The sequence below is a fragment of the Chenopodium album genome, chromosome 20, assembly GCF_948465745.1.
Source record: "Chenopodium album chromosome 20, dcCheAlbu1.1, whole genome shotgun sequence".
Taxonomy (NCBI): domain Eukaryota; kingdom Viridiplantae; phylum Streptophyta; class Magnoliopsida; order Caryophyllales; family Amaranthaceae; genus Chenopodium; species Chenopodium album.
Window position 1 is genome coordinate 27,351,157 of NC_137853.1, and position 15,560 is coordinate 27,366,716.

General features: G+C 38.1%; 1 protein-coding gene across 1 annotated transcript; it reads right to left on the reverse strand.

Annotated features, from left to right (window-relative positions):
* Nucleotides 1–1,023: 1,023 nt before the first annotated feature.
* Nucleotides 1,024–1,683, reverse strand: LOC145596952 (uncharacterized). The gene has a single exon (XM_081653143.1). The coding sequence runs from the start codon at nt 1,681–1,683 to the stop codon at nt 1,024–1,026; it is 660 nt and encodes a 219-aa protein (XP_081509269.1).
* Between the last annotated feature and the right edge of the window lie 13,877 nt (nt 1,684–15,560).

The window sequence follows — 15,560 nt, forward strand, 5'->3', positions numbered from 1 at the left end:
AAATAGAGAAAGAAAGATTAAGTTTTTTTTTTCGAGAGTTACTCACGGCAGCAGCCACCATGGCGTGGCTGGGCTGCTGTCGCCTGCCGCTGCGGCTGCTGGCCGTGTGCTGGTGGCGCGCGGTGGTGTGCGGTGGTGGTCCGGCCACATGTGGTGGTGGTCCGGCCACATGTGGTGGTGGTGATGGTGGCCGGCCATGCATAGGGGAAGGGGAAGAGGAAGAAAAAAAAAAGAAAAGTAAGGAGAAAAGGGGAGAAGCTTACCTTGGGTTTTCTCCACTCTGGGCAAAGTTGATTTGCCTCATAAGTGGGATATTTATACCCCTTCTCTACCAACCCTTTTACCCTAAACTTTCCTCTTTTAGTGTTCCTAATCCCTTCCCAAATAAAACTTGTTAAAAATTAAACATTCTTAAATTAAAACCCCATCTTTTAAATAAAAATAATTAAATAAACTTTCCTTTTATAATAATATTAATTAAAATGCTTTAATTAAAATGATTATAACTATTTGAATATTTTACTAAATACATACTTTAAATAAAATACATATAAAAATACGGGGTATTACAATGTTAATCTATGTTTACAAGATTTATATATACACTAATTCACAACTTAACATTTGAATTATGTTAATGCAAATGTCTTTTTCGTTCACACACTAATAGTTAAGGGTAATGACATACAATGAACCATAAGGGTTGTGCATCAAAACTTTGATATCTTTTCTAAATCAATTATTTCATTCAATACGAAATGGTCAAGAAGTTAATATCAAATTGATTGTTATATATAGTATCACACAAAGAAGTAGAAATCAATACCTTTCATTAAATAAAATTTAATAAAGCTTGTCACACTCTTAAACATAATCAACCTCTAGAATAGAAAAAAAATAATTAAAAACTTACTACATAGACATGTCTCTATATTTATTCTCTAAAACATCAGTAAATTTAGATTTGCTAAATGAGATTATTAACCCACATTATAAATATATAAACTACTTTGTTAATTGTTATTAAGACATTCCATACTTAGCCCTTAATAATTCGCATACTTGTTCATGATTTTTCCTTGCTTTTTCATCCATATTCGAAGTATCTTTACATAGTATCTCAAAATCACTTTGACGAATGTGATCCTCTATTAGTGATAGTCTCTTCTTAGCTAGATCTTCAAATTTAGTCCATGTATCATTAATATTTTCATTTGCCTTTTTCTTATTTTTCTTCCTTCTTGCTTCTTCTTTAGCAGCCTTCTGACCAATTGGACGTCCATCGAGCACTTCTACATCATCAGTTTGAGTAGTATCATGGGGAGAGGAGGAAGATATACCAGCAGATGATCTAACAACTTTTGATTTCTTGGACGGACCACCTTGTTTTCGAGAATATTCTTGCCACTTAGGATCATTCCGAAGGATTAGCCAAGCATGTAAATAAGGAAATTTTCTATCTTTGTTACGACTTGAGAATAGTTCCATGGCTTTATTGATAATGTATTCTTCGTTATGACCACTTAGGTGACTTTCTTTTAATTGTATGTAGTACCCATTAAACTTATTAACATCACCAATCATTTTGTATGTACCAGTGGTTTGCAATTTTTTCAACGGGTATCTCTGGATCTTCTTTTCTCCACTGGTTATAGTATTCACCAATATTTTTCCAATACACATCCTTATTTTGATCGTTTCCCTTCACCGGATCTTTTGAAATTGTTGTCCAACTATTGCATAAATCAATATCTTTTACTTAAGTCATTTCAACTTACTACTTATGTGCTCGGATTGATTATTAATCTCTTCCGAGTCTGATTCAGTTTGAGACGTTTGAGATTCATCACCCAATCTTGAAGGAAGAGACTTTTCTTGTGTGCTCGACCCCCCAATGGTATCCTTACTTAAATTTTCATACATCATAAATGACTCGCTTGAATGAATTGGATGGGGTGAATAAATTGGACGGGTTGGATGACTACCCGGCCTTAGAGGACCAGAATAGTTAGAATGATAATTCATTTAAAAGCTTGGGTTGTAAGGAATGTCATTGTGTTGATTAATATTTATTGTTGGATTAATAAGGTGAGTTGGTCGGATTGGAGAAGTTTGAGGATTTGATGAATTTAGAGGTGTTGATAGATGGTTTTGAATTTCGATGTTTTGAGAATTTCTTAAACAATTGAAATATGGGGTGAATGAATCATCATAATCCATTTGAAAACCTTAAGTTTATTAATTTGAATACACTATTAAATTAAAAACAACTTTCAATATCAAGCTCTATAGCAAAAACTAATTGTGGAAAGATGTGTTATTGATGTGGTTATAAATAAAAAAATAAAAGGGTTGATCAAGTTAAAAAAAAATTCATTAATTTTGAAATAAAAGGGTTGATAAAGTCAGTATACATGTAATACGTTGAAATCCACTAAAAGTTTGTTTATTTGTCCTTATCATATACTATACAAAGTAGTATATGATATGTCCATTTTATATAGTATTTTATCCCCGTCCCTTGGTCATAATTAGTAGTGTTTTAGGCTCTTTAGAGCCACTTTTATTACTAATATGTGTTTTCTAGTGTTTTCGTAGTTTTGGTTGAGTTTTGTAGGGAATTGCACCTTTGGAGCATTTTCCCGGGATTTTTATGAAGCAACTACGAGCATTGGAGGAGCACGACCGTCGTTGAAGCCCAAGCCCGACTAGAGCCATCGAGCCGGTGATTAAGGGCTCGGTATTTGGATTACCGAGGTTTGGACCGAGTATTCAAGACCCGAAGAGGAGATCCGGATTGGGCCGAGGAGTCGAGCCCAATCGGAAGTCCAAAGCCTCGAGGAGCCACAAGGGCCCGATCGGGCAAGCTTAGCTCGATCGGGCAAGGTGCGCAGCAACAAGAGGTGCGTGGCCAAAGGCACGCCCGATCGTGCGAGGCTTAGCACGATCAGGCGACGCTGCGGAGAAGACTATGCGAGCAAAAAGGCGCGCCCGATCGGGCGCGTGATTCTGGAGAAGCTTGTTAGATGAGCACTTAGTTTCTATTTAGGAGTTTTGATTAGAAGTTATTTAAGTACGTTTTAGGATTATAATTTTTACTTACTCTTTCCCTTTTACTTTCTCTCTCTACTTAATATTTTCTCTCTCTAGACTTTTCTCTCTACCTTTCTCTTGCTCTTGACTACTTTGTAATTTCGCCGTCTTGGTACGATTTCTATTTTAATTAATTTTAGTAATTTCTTCCTTTCAATTCCTTATGACTTATTTTATTACTTTGCATGCTTTAGATTTAATTATGTCTGAGTAGTTTAATTCTAGGGTTTATGGGGATCCATAATTAATATGAAGGGATAATTTGTTATTGTTGATTATTGATATTGCATGATGATTCCTTATTGAATTGTTTTAATTCTTTGCAATTAGATTATGAATCGAGCAGATGTAATTTGATTGTGAATGTTTATCAATATTGAATTGATGAATCGAGCAGATGCTAATTTGATATTAAAGGCTATTTTCAATGGGAACTTAGATCTAGTAAATTGCGAGAGCCTGTTAGATCTATGTTGGTTAATAAATTGCGAGAGCCTATTAACCATGTTATCTGTGCAATGTTGATTAATTGATTGTTATGTTTTATCCCGGAATATTAATTATTGGTGAACCTATGACCCTAGGCCTTCTTATTATCGACTTTCTCCCTAAACTTAATCTTCGTAGTATAGTTTCACATTACAAACAACAAATTGGTTACTTTAATAATTTAGATTATATTAATTAATTAGGAGTAGAAAGACCGGTTTCCCTATGGATTCGACCCTACTTCCCTATCTACTTTAGTTAGAGGATTTAGGTAATACGTTTGATTAAGTGATACGACTTTAGCCTGTCAAAATTTGGCGCCGTTGCCGGGGAAACGGTTTTATTTCTATTTCTAATTGTTTTTTGTAGTCTAGAGTATTTTTCTTTTGCCTCAAAGGACGTTAGTTCATTGAGGTAGTTCTAATATCTGTCTTTTTAGTTCTGTGTTTATGCCCAGGTGTTCCAGATTAGGTTACATTCCATTCAATCTTGAGATCGAGCGCTCTTTCCATAGACAGAAGTTATTGGCAGATCCTTGCAGGTTCTGGGAGTAACAATATTCCTAGAAATCCACTACCTAATTCTAGTGATTCGGAGCACTCTTCTGATTCAGAACTAGAGATGGGTACACCACCTCCACCTCCACCTCGCAAGCTTAGCGATTATTCGCAGCCGTCTCTGACGGATTTTCCACATCTTTCTCCTACACCTAATCTCGAGGGAGTCCAGTTCGAGATCAAGCCCCAGTTTATAACGATGATAGAAAGAAAGCAGTTCAGTGGAGCTAAGGGTGAAGATCCTAATCTTCACATTGCAGATTTCTGTCAATACTGCAACACTATTAGGCAGAATGGGGTAACGCAGGACCAAATCAGGGAGATTCTTTTTCCCTTTTCTTTATGTGGAAAAGCTAAACTGTGGTTTAATGGTTTGAATAGAACTGCACTTGGTATTACTAACTGGGAGACACTTGCTAACCAGAAAGCCCCAGCACAAACCCCTACTACATCTTCTGACCCTGCTTTATCAGAAATTAGAGCAATGCTGACCAGTATGCAAAAGCATATGGAGAGTAGAGACCAACAAATTGACTCTATTATAGCCCATAATAAAGTCATGGACACCCAAATTGCCCAATTATCCTCTACCCTACATGCTCGCCAGCAGGGAGCCCTACCAGCGCAGGGAATTCAACCTATGGAACATGCGAATGCAATTACCCTAAGGAGTGGTTCACACTACGATGGGCCCCCAATGCCCAAAGAGGATGAACCTGATTTAATTGATATTGCTAATCCTGATTCCATTGTACCAAATGTTCCTGCAGGGCTCCAGGGTAACACTAATAATTCTGATAATGTATTGCAGGGTACAACCTCAGGGAAGGATGCACCCCAGGAGAAGAGTAGGGAAGCACCAGTTATCAAGCTACCATTCCCCAACCGTCACTTGAAGATTAAGTTGGATAAGCAGTTTGGTAAGTTTTTGGAGGTAGTGAAAAATTTGCAGGTAACAGTTCCTTTCACAGAACTTATTACTCAGGTTCCCGCATATGCTAAATTCATGAAAGATATTTTGACTAGGAAAAGGGCCTTTAATGAAGTAGAAATTGTAGCATTCACTGAGGAATGTAGTGCATTATTAGACATGGCTGAGGATACGCAAATTCCCATTATATTAGGTAGGCCTTTTCTCCATACTGTAGGAGCCATTATTGATGTGAAAAATGGTAAACTAACCCTTTCTGTTGGCGATGATAATATCACATTTAACTTAGGGAAAGTTTTAAAAGGTCCTATGCTTGAAGAAAATTGTTATTCAATTGATGTGCTTGATATAATGGATGATATTTGTGAGGAAAGCTTACCACAGGTTCTTGCAAGGGACCCCTTGGAGGAAATTCTTTGTGGAAATTTGTCTGCAGGTGACATGAGCATATGGAGCAAGGAAGTGGATGACATAGAAAGAGCTATTGCCACCAAGGAATTTGATGCTAATGATTGTGTGAAGGTAGTAAATTTGGTTGAGGAATCAAAACCTGCAGAGGTGAAGAAACCTGAACTAAAACCTCTCCCTTCTCATTTAAAATATGTTTTTCTTGATGAGCAGGAATTGTACCCTGTGATCATTAGTACTGCACTTGATGACCCACAAACTTCCCAAATTCTAGAGGTTCTAAGAACCCACAAAAGGGCAATAGGGTACAGTATTGATGATCTCAAGGGTATAAGCCCTGATTTTTGTATGCACAGGATACACTTAGAGGACAACTACAAACCATGTATTCAACCCCAGAGGAGGTTGAATCCTAATATGCAAGAGGTAGTTATTAAGAAAGAGGTTATGAAATTACTTGATGCAGGTATTATATATCCTATTTCTGACTCCAAATAGGTAAGTCCTGTACAGGTGGTTCCTAAGAAGGGTGGGATGACTGTTGTTAAAAATGATAAAAAACGAATTAATTCCCACTAGAACTGTTACAAGGTGGCGTATGTGCATTGATTATCGTGGATTAAATATCGCCACTAAAAAGGACCACTTCCCTCTCCCCTTTATTGATCAAATGCTTGAGAGGTTAGCAAATCATAAGTTCTTTTGCTATTTGGATGGGTATTCGAGATTTTTCCAAATCCCGATCCACCCTGACGATCAGGAAAAGACTACATTTACATGCCCTTATGACACTTTTGCATATCGTAGAATGCCTTTTGGTTTATGTAATGCACCTGCTACTTTTCAACGTTGCATGATGAGCATATTTTCTGAGTTCATAGAGTCTATCATGGAAGTCTTTATGGATGATTTTAGTGTTTATGGTTCTTCATTTGATGCATGTTTAATTAACCTTGTTAAAATCTTGAAAAGATGTGAAGAATGCAACTTGGTTTTAAATTGGGAGAAGTGTCACTTTATGGTGATAGAGGGAGTAGTCCTTGGTCACATTGTATCTGATAAGGGCATACAGGTAGACAAAGCTAAGATTTCAGTGATTGAGCAATTACCTCCCCCAGTTAATGTCAAGGGAGTTAGGAGTTTCTTGGGTCATGCGGGGTTTTATCGCCGTTTTATCAAAGATTTTTCTAAAATTGCTAAACCACTAACTCAGCTTTTGCTAAAGGATGCCCCTTTTGTTTTTACTGACGAGTGTCTTGAGGCTTTCAACAGGATTAAGCAGGCTTTGATATCGGCACCCATCATATGTGCACCCGATTGGAATCTTCCATTCAAAATCATGTGTGATGCAAGTGACTTTGCTCTAGGAGCCGTGCTTGGACAAAGGAAGGACAAGGTTTTGCATGCTATTTATTATGCAAGCAAAACTTTGGATGAGGCCCAAGTCAATTATGCCACCACGGAAAAGGAGTTTCTTGCTGTTATATATGCTTTAGAAAAATTTAGATCATATCTTGTTGGTTCTAAAGTCATTGTTTTTACTGACCATGCAGCTTTGAAATACCTAATAGCTAAGGCGGAATCCAAGCCAAGGCTACTCCGGTGGGTTCTTTTGCTCCAAGATTTCAATATTGAGATAAAGGATAAAAAAGGGAGCAGAGAACGTAGTGGCAGACCACTTGTCATGAATCAGGTATGATGAGGGTAAGGATTCTCTTCCTATAGATGATTCATTCCCTGACGACAACCTGTATGCTGTTGTAGAGTATCACCCTTGGTATGCGGATTTTGCTAATTATTTAGTGGGTGGTACTCCACCTCCTGACTTGTCCTACCAACAGAAAAAGAAATTCCTTTATGATGTTAAACATTATTTTTGGGATGATTCTTTTTTGTTTCGTGAGTGTGCAGATGGATTATTTCGCAGGTGTGTTCCCGAATGGGAGGTTCACGGCGTCCTTACCAGTTGTCACACTTCACCCTATGGTGGACATCATGGCCCCACTAAAACGGTGGCTAAGATTAATGAGTCAGGCTTCTTTTGGCCTATCATGTTTAAAGATGCTAACACTTTTGTGCAGGCTTGTGACTCTTGCCAGAGGACTGGCAACATTTCGTGGAGGCATGAGATGCCCCAAACTGGGATTCTCGAAGTTGAAATATTTATTGATGTTTGGGGTATCGATTATATGGGGCCATTCCCATCTTCCAATGGGAATTGTTACATACTTGTAGCCGTAGATTATGTGTCCAAGTGGGTAGAAGCCATAGCTTCGCCAACAAACGATTCTAAGGTAGTCATCAAGCTATTTAAGAAGATCATATTTCCCAGGTTTGGTGTTCCACGGGCTATTATTAGTGATGGGGGTACCCACTTCCATGAGAGATAATTGGATAACCTACTTAGGAAGTATGGTGTGTATCATAGAACCGGGCTTAGTTACCATCCCCAAACTAGTGGTCAAGTTGAGGTCTCTAATAGGGAAATCAAGGCGATCTTAGAGAAGGTTGTAGCCAAGTCTAGGAAGGATTGGTGTACGAAGCTTGATGACACACTTTTGGCATACCGAACAGCATTTAAGACACCGATTGGTACTTCACCTTATAGACTAGTTTATGGCAAGGCATGTCATCTTCCCGTAGAGTTGGAGTACAAAGCTTTTTGGGCAATCAAAGAGCTTAATATGGATTCTAAGGCCGCGGTTAAGAAGAGACTTCTCCAACTCAATGAGTTGGATGAGTTTAGATTGGCGGCATATGATAGTGCACGGATCTACAAGGAGAAGACTAAGAAGTGGCATGACAAGAGGATCCTACCAAAAGAGTTTGCACCGGGTGATAAGGTTCTTCTCTTTAACTCTAGATTGAAGATTTTCCCAGGAAAGTTGAAGTCTAGGTGGTCCGGTCCCTTCACTGTCACAAAGGTGAACAAGTTTGGTTCGGTGGAGTTGGTGAATGACAAGGGTGAAGAGTTCAAGGTAAATGGCCAAAGGTTGAAAGTGTATCATGAAGGTGCTACCATTAGAGATGTGGAGGAGACTCTCCTAACTCCACTTCCAAAATGAGCTTCAAGGTGGTAAGAAGGTCGTGCGGGACCTAGATAAACCAGCGCTTTGCGGGAGGCAACCCGTATTTCTTGCTTTCTAGACTAGTTCCCTTTTTCTTATTTTTATTTTTTATTTTAGAGAGGTGAGGAGAGTGATATTTTACCATTTATAAGTGTTGTTGTACAGGTATGAATTTGACAGGTAAAAAGACTTAGAAAAAATTTGAAGAAGAAAAGAAATCGAAGAAAGCATAAAACTCCAAGGCTTGGTACGGGCCCGATTGGGCGAGGCTCGCCCGATCGGGTGCGCAAGTGAAGCAGAAAAACGGAGCAAAATTCGCTCGATCGGGCGAATCTGCCCGATCAGGCGCGAAAGCAGAGCTGATTTCGGGGCTAATTTCGCCCAATCGGGCGCATTTTTGTGGAAAATCGAGTGAAGGAAAAGAAATATCGGGCGAAGCTCGCCCGATCGGGCGAGCAATTAGGCAAAATTTACCTTCGTGTTCGCGTCCAATCGGGCAGAGCTCGCCCGATCGGGCGCGCAAATGGGTTTTGGAAAAACTGGAAATTCGCCCGATCGGGCGAGCCTTGCCCGATCGGGCGCGCCATATGGTCGTCCCCCCTTTATTTTCTTTTCTCTTCTTTCTTTCCTCACTTTCTCCTTATTTCATCTTCTTCGTCTCACTTTCTCTTTCTAAAACCTCCATTTTCAAACCTTCAACTCACACTTCAATCCAAGATCTCCTCCAATTCTTCCATCCAAACTCAAAAATTCTAACATTTTCCAACTCCTCTCATCTTCCTCTACAATCTGCACTAAATTTTCATCACTTTCTCTCAATTTTCACTCAAATCCTAAGAGAGAGAAAGCTTCAATTCCTACTAATCTACAAAGAAAATGGCATCAAAGAGGTTTAGAATCTAAAGGGGTAAAGGATCGAGGCAACAAGCATCTAGCATTGACCCGGAGTTGCAAATTCCGGGGTGGGAGAGGGTGGTCATCACCACCCAAGAGCAAAGGCAAAGGATGCTCAACCTCATTTCACGGCAGGTAATTCCTACCCGTTTTATTCATCATCCTACGCCCTCTAGACTAGGAATTGATAAACATGTTGAAAAATTGTTCAAAGGAATTGGCATGAGTGGTTTGTTCAAATTACACTATGATACTTTTGATTATTTGACTTTAGAATTCATTTCTAGTTTTAATGTCATAAAATCAAATGCTTTAATTGCTCATGTTCAATTTCGATTGTTTAATAATGATATTAGATTGTCTTTGAAAGATTTTGGAAAATTGTTTGACTTGAAATCCGATAGACCGATTGAACCGCCCCAAGACAACATTACATTTGTCTACCATGCCCTCACGGGGAACCCTAACTTGAACCTCCAACATGCCAAGGGCACTTGGATTCAACATCCCGTGCCAAAGCTTTGGCAACGGTTTGTTGGCCTTACCATCTTTGGGAGGCATGAACCGGCGAATGTGAGGAGAGATGAACTAGAGCTATTAGGGTCATACATGATTTCTAGGAGTGATAAGCTTAACATAGTTCATAGGATGGTCCAACACTTCCAAAGGGTGGCCAATGCAGCCTAGTCGGGTAGGTCTAGGGTCCCAATTTACTTTGGTGGATTAGTAACCCACATAGCGGTCAAATACCTTAGTTGGACCCCTAACGGTGATGGTAAGGTAGCCGGACCAACCCTAATGGACGCACCCTACTTAGGAGGCCTTAATTGGATTAATGTAATAGGGGGTGAGACTTGGTGGGTGATTCATAGGGAGTCGGGTAGAAGAGACAATGCTTTCACCTTGCCTAACCCGGCTTTGACCAAACTTGAGAAGGGTCTTCCCTCTTATACCTTTGAACTAGGAGACCAAGGGGAAGCCCAAGCACACCACCAAGCACCTCCCTCACCACCACAACATTTCCACCAACCATCACCCCAACACTACACACATGACATTCCCACTTCCTCAACCAACTACAACATCGACCCTAACGCCCCATATGACTTTTCATCTTTTAGAAGCCAATTGGATCGGATAGAGAGTGGGAAAGGGAGGATGGAGGGCTTGGTTAGGAACTTGGATACTAGGGTAGGAGCCCTAGATTCTAGGGTTGGGGTTGTGGAGAGGATCCTAGGGCGGGGTTTATACCCCATGTATGATGATTATGCCCGTCGGGGGGCTATTCCCCCCGAATCACTTGTTCCCGATTGGTTCCAATATCCCTAAGGGGGATACACGGACCCAAGTGCCTACGGTACCTATGTGGACTATTCATCGGTCCATGGATATGGGACCGATGCTCCTTTTGGTGGGCTTGGGGGGAATGTAGACCCTAACTATTTTGCAGGTGGTTCAGGTTATGGAGGTGGTGGTTCGAGCCATGGAGGGGCCGGTCCTAGCCATGGTGGTGGCGGCTATTCGAGGATGGATGAGGATGAGGAGTAGGTTACACTCCCAAGTCAATGAGGGCATTGCTTGATTTGGCTTGGGGGGGTAATCTTTCGCTTGGTAACTTTCTTTCCTTTCTGTCTATTTACTTGTTTTCTAGTGTAGTTTTTATTTGCTTTCTAGTTTAGTTTTATTGCTTTCCTTATTTGAAAAACACAAAAAAAAAAAAATCAAAAAATCAAAAAAAATACGTTCCAATGAATTGTAAATCATGCTTCCCTGTGCCCCTTACTTGAGAAAAATTGTTTTGATTCTTGGTATTTGATGACGAATATTGTGGATTTGTTGGTCATGATTTGAAGTTTAATTGCTTGGATTCCTAAACATGCGTCAATTTTGCCCAACTACTTGTGAATATAGTGCTTGACTAGTTGATTTGGTTAGGAATGTGTGATTAGTTCCTGGTATGTCAGTGAATTTGAGTATTGATTTGCAACTATGAGTAGTGTTTCATGACTCGTTATTATGCACATGTGGAGGACGAAGGCATTTGTTCTTTAGGTAGCCTTCAGATTTATTTAGATACATTTGTTCCCTTCTTGCTACCCATGTTGTTGCCTTGACTTTTTATTGTTTATTAGCCATATTACAAGCCATGTTTGCCCCATTAGTTACTAGTCCCAAGCTTGGCTTGGGGGAGCTATTAGTGAGTGAGGTGAGGGAGTTTGTAGTGTGCTTATTATTTGCACAATTTGGGTGGGTTTTGAGAAGTAATTTGTTCTTGATCATATTTTTGTTTTGATGAGTTTAAAAGTTGTATATTTCTTGAAAAAAATGAAAGTGTGATGAAAAAGAGAAAAAGAAGAAGTTCAAGAAAAAAAAGTGAAAAAAAAAAAAGAAAGTGAACTTCTAGAAAAAAAAAGAAAAAAAATTAAGAAATACAAGAGCAAAAAAGAAAAAAATGTTTAATGTATGTTCAAATGTTCTAAGTTAAGGTTGATCAAAAGAAAAGAAAAAAAAAGTTGAGTTTCAATGAAATATTTCAAGTTATGAGTTTAAAGTTTGTTTTTCACTCTAGTTCATTATTATCAAATTTTTATGAGTGAATTATGTAAATATTGGGATTGATTTTTATGATTGGAGTATATTTGGTGGATTTGTATTGGAGTTGGTTATGTTGGAGATGTGTATGATCATTATTTTTGATCATGGGTTTATTTAAGATATGACTCCCTTTTAGCATAGTTTTTCTCTCACAAATTCCCAAATTTATCCTACCCTTTACCCTAGCCTTACATTACAAGCTTTTAAAGACCTTCCGACCTTGTGCATAGAGTTGTGTAAATGTGAAAGTGTTGTTTATCAATGCAAGTTATGACTTGACATATTCCGAGTCGACTATTAGGTTGAGTGTATGTCTTTTTAAACACACGAGTGTGTGAGTTTGGGAGGGCATTGTTCACATAAAGGGGTTGGGACAGAGAGCGATCGAGTACATCTTTTACTCGCCACATAAATGAGAGTTGAGTGTGTGAGCACTAGTCTTGAATTTTATATGCTATTGTGGTTTGCTTTATTTGGCAATTGTTGGGGAGGAAGGGTGATTAGATGAATAAGATTGATTGATGTTGAAGCATGTTTGTTTGATTTACCTTGAATCATTTGTGCTTGATTTTTATATTGGGGTGAGGCATGTTTTATATGTTCATTGATGAGCTCTTTGCTTAGGGACAAGCAAAGGTTTGGCTTGGGGGAGTTTGATATGTCCATTTTATATAGTATTTTATCCCCGTCCCTTGGTCATAATTAGTAGTGTTTTTGGCTCTTTAGAGCCACTTTTATTACTAATATGTGTTTTCTAGTGTTTTCGTAGTTTTGGTTGAGTTTTGTAGGGAATTGCACCTTTGGAGCATTTTCACGGGATTTTTTTGAAGCAACTACGAGCATTGGAGGAGCACGACCGTCGTTGAAGCCCAAGACCGGCTAGAGCCATCGAGCCGGTGATTAAGGGCTCGGTATTTGGAATACCGAGGTTTGGACCGAGTATTCAAGACCCGAAGAGGAGATCCGGATTGGGCCGAGGAGTCGAGCCCAATCGGAAGTCCAAAACCTCGAGGAGCCACAAGGGCCCAATCGGGCAAGCTTAGCTCGATCGGGCAAGGTGCGCAGCAACAAGAGGTGCGTGGCCAAAGGCGCGCCCGATCGTGCGAGGCTTAGCACGATCGGGCGACGCTGCGGAGAAGACTATGCGAGCAAAAAGGCGCGTCCGATCGGGCGCGTGATTCTGGAGAAGCTTGTTAGACGAGCACTTAGTTTCTATTTAGGAGTTTTGATTAGAAGTTATTTGAGTACGTTAAAGGATTATAATTTTTACTTACTCTTTCCCTTTTACTTTCTCTCTCTACTTAATATTTTCTCTCTCTAGACTTTTCTCTCTACCTTTCTCTTGCTCTTGACTACTTTGTAATTTCGCCGTCTTGGTACGATTTCTATTTTAATTAATTTCAGTAATTTCTTCCTTTCAATTCCTTATGACTTATTTTATTACTTTGCATGCTTTAGATTTAATTATGTCTGAGTAGTTTAATTCTAGGGTTTATGGGGATCCATAATTAATATGAAGGGATAATTTGTTATTGTTGATTATTGATATTGCATGATGATTCCTTATTGAATTGTTTTAATTCTTTGCAATTAGATTATGAATCGAGCAGATGTAATTTGATTGTGAATGTTTAGCAATATTGAATTGATGAATCAAGCAGATGTTAATTTGATATTAAAGGCTATTTTCAATAGGAACTTAGATCTAGTAAATTGCGAGAGTCTGTTAGATCTATGTTGGTTAATAAATTGCGAGAGCCTGTTAACCATGTTATCTGTGCAATGTTGATTAATTGATTGTTATGTTTTATCCCGGAATATTAATTATTGGTGAACCTATGACCCTAGGCCTTCTTATTATCGACTTTCTCCTTAAACTTAATCTTCGTAGTATAGTTTCACATTACAAACAACAAATTGGTTACTTTAATAATTTAGATTATATTAATTAATTAGGAGTAGAAAGACCGGTTTCCCTATGGATTCGACCCTACTTCCCTATCTACTTTAGTTAGAGGATTTAGGTAATACGTTTGATTAGGTGATACGACTTTAGCCTGTCAGTATATTTCAGTTTTTTTTTTATTATTATTTTAATTATTTTTTTTATTTTTGAATAGTCTATAAAGTAGTATATGAATAATTGAATATTATATAAGTATTTCACATGAAGTATCCGATTCTAGTACTCTATTACTATAACAACCATGCTAAAAGTACTATACTAGTGAAGAATAGTGCCAAAAAAATCTTGAAACCAAAATTGAAAAAGTAAAAACAAAAAATATAAAAAATATATATATAGTTGATAAATAGCACTGTAAAAGCTGCAAATTTTATGTATAAAATAACAAAGATATAACAATTTACCTACAAAGTAGTACATGAATTCACATATAAAAGCTGCAAAAGTAGTCAACTAGTATAGGATAATGACAAAAGTACCTAAAAACAAATAAATACAAATGTAAAAATATAATTAAAATTGTATAAAAAAAGAAATGCAACTTGAGAAATGCAACATGGCGTCTGACAATCACGCAAAGAAATTCTTGTTAGCGTGAGATACACGATGCAATTATTTGTTGTTTGTTCTATTTGGCACAATTTGCTAAGCCAATTCGCTTAGCTAAGCGAATAGCTTTGCCCAGCTAATTTCATAATACAATTCCAACGGTTAAGCTAATTATTTATTAGTTTCATAAATTGCAAGCTAGTCCTAATTTTACATTGTTGGAGTTAATCTAAGAAATAAATAAGAAGTTTAGCTTAGCTAAGTTGGTAGTGGGCTAGAAATAATATGACAAGGGGCCCAATATGAGATTCACCTACAATACGGGTTCGAATCCCCCTGGAACATTACTCCTTTTTTTTTGGGTGTTTTATTTCAACCAAACCACTCGACTACTCACTTATTCCTATTTGCCAACCACAAAGGCACAAACCACCACCCACGCGGCCACGAGTCCCGGACTGCCATGCCACCGCCCCGCCAATTAGGTTTTCCCTCTTCTTTTTTCATATTTTTAAAACCCTATTTTACAAAGTTTAAGTAATGTTTTTGTGAATATATCAATTATCATTGTTCAATGGTTGTGAATTAGAGAGTTATTCGATTAATTAGTTTGTCAAATGAATTTTTAGTGAATTGAATTACTGGAATGAATTAGTATGGGTGATCAATTAATGAATGATTGTTTGGTGACTTTCATTGAGAAAGTAGTGTTTTTACAAGTTCTTAATGATGTCATTGATCGATTTCAAAGAATGAAGACTTGAAGGATATTTTAGTAATATGTACTTGAAGTCTCGAATTGTATTTATAATATGGTCTTTTGGATTGAATATGTACTCAACTATTTATTTATAATATGTGTCCCGAATATGTACTTGAAGGATATTTTTTAATAAATTAATTAGCTAAATTGTCCCCCCATCGTCAAATTCCTAGGTCCGCCACTGGTTTTATTGTAGGTCTGTAGCTATAAATCACAAAAACTAGTGAAAATTATAGTTTGTAAATAG

Bases quoted from the DNA above. Each gene is read 5' to 3' on its own strand.
- LOC145596952 (XM_081653143.1), bottom strand. From the start codon at position 1,683: ATGTGTATTGGAAAAATATTGGTGAATACTATAACCAGTGGAGAAAAG.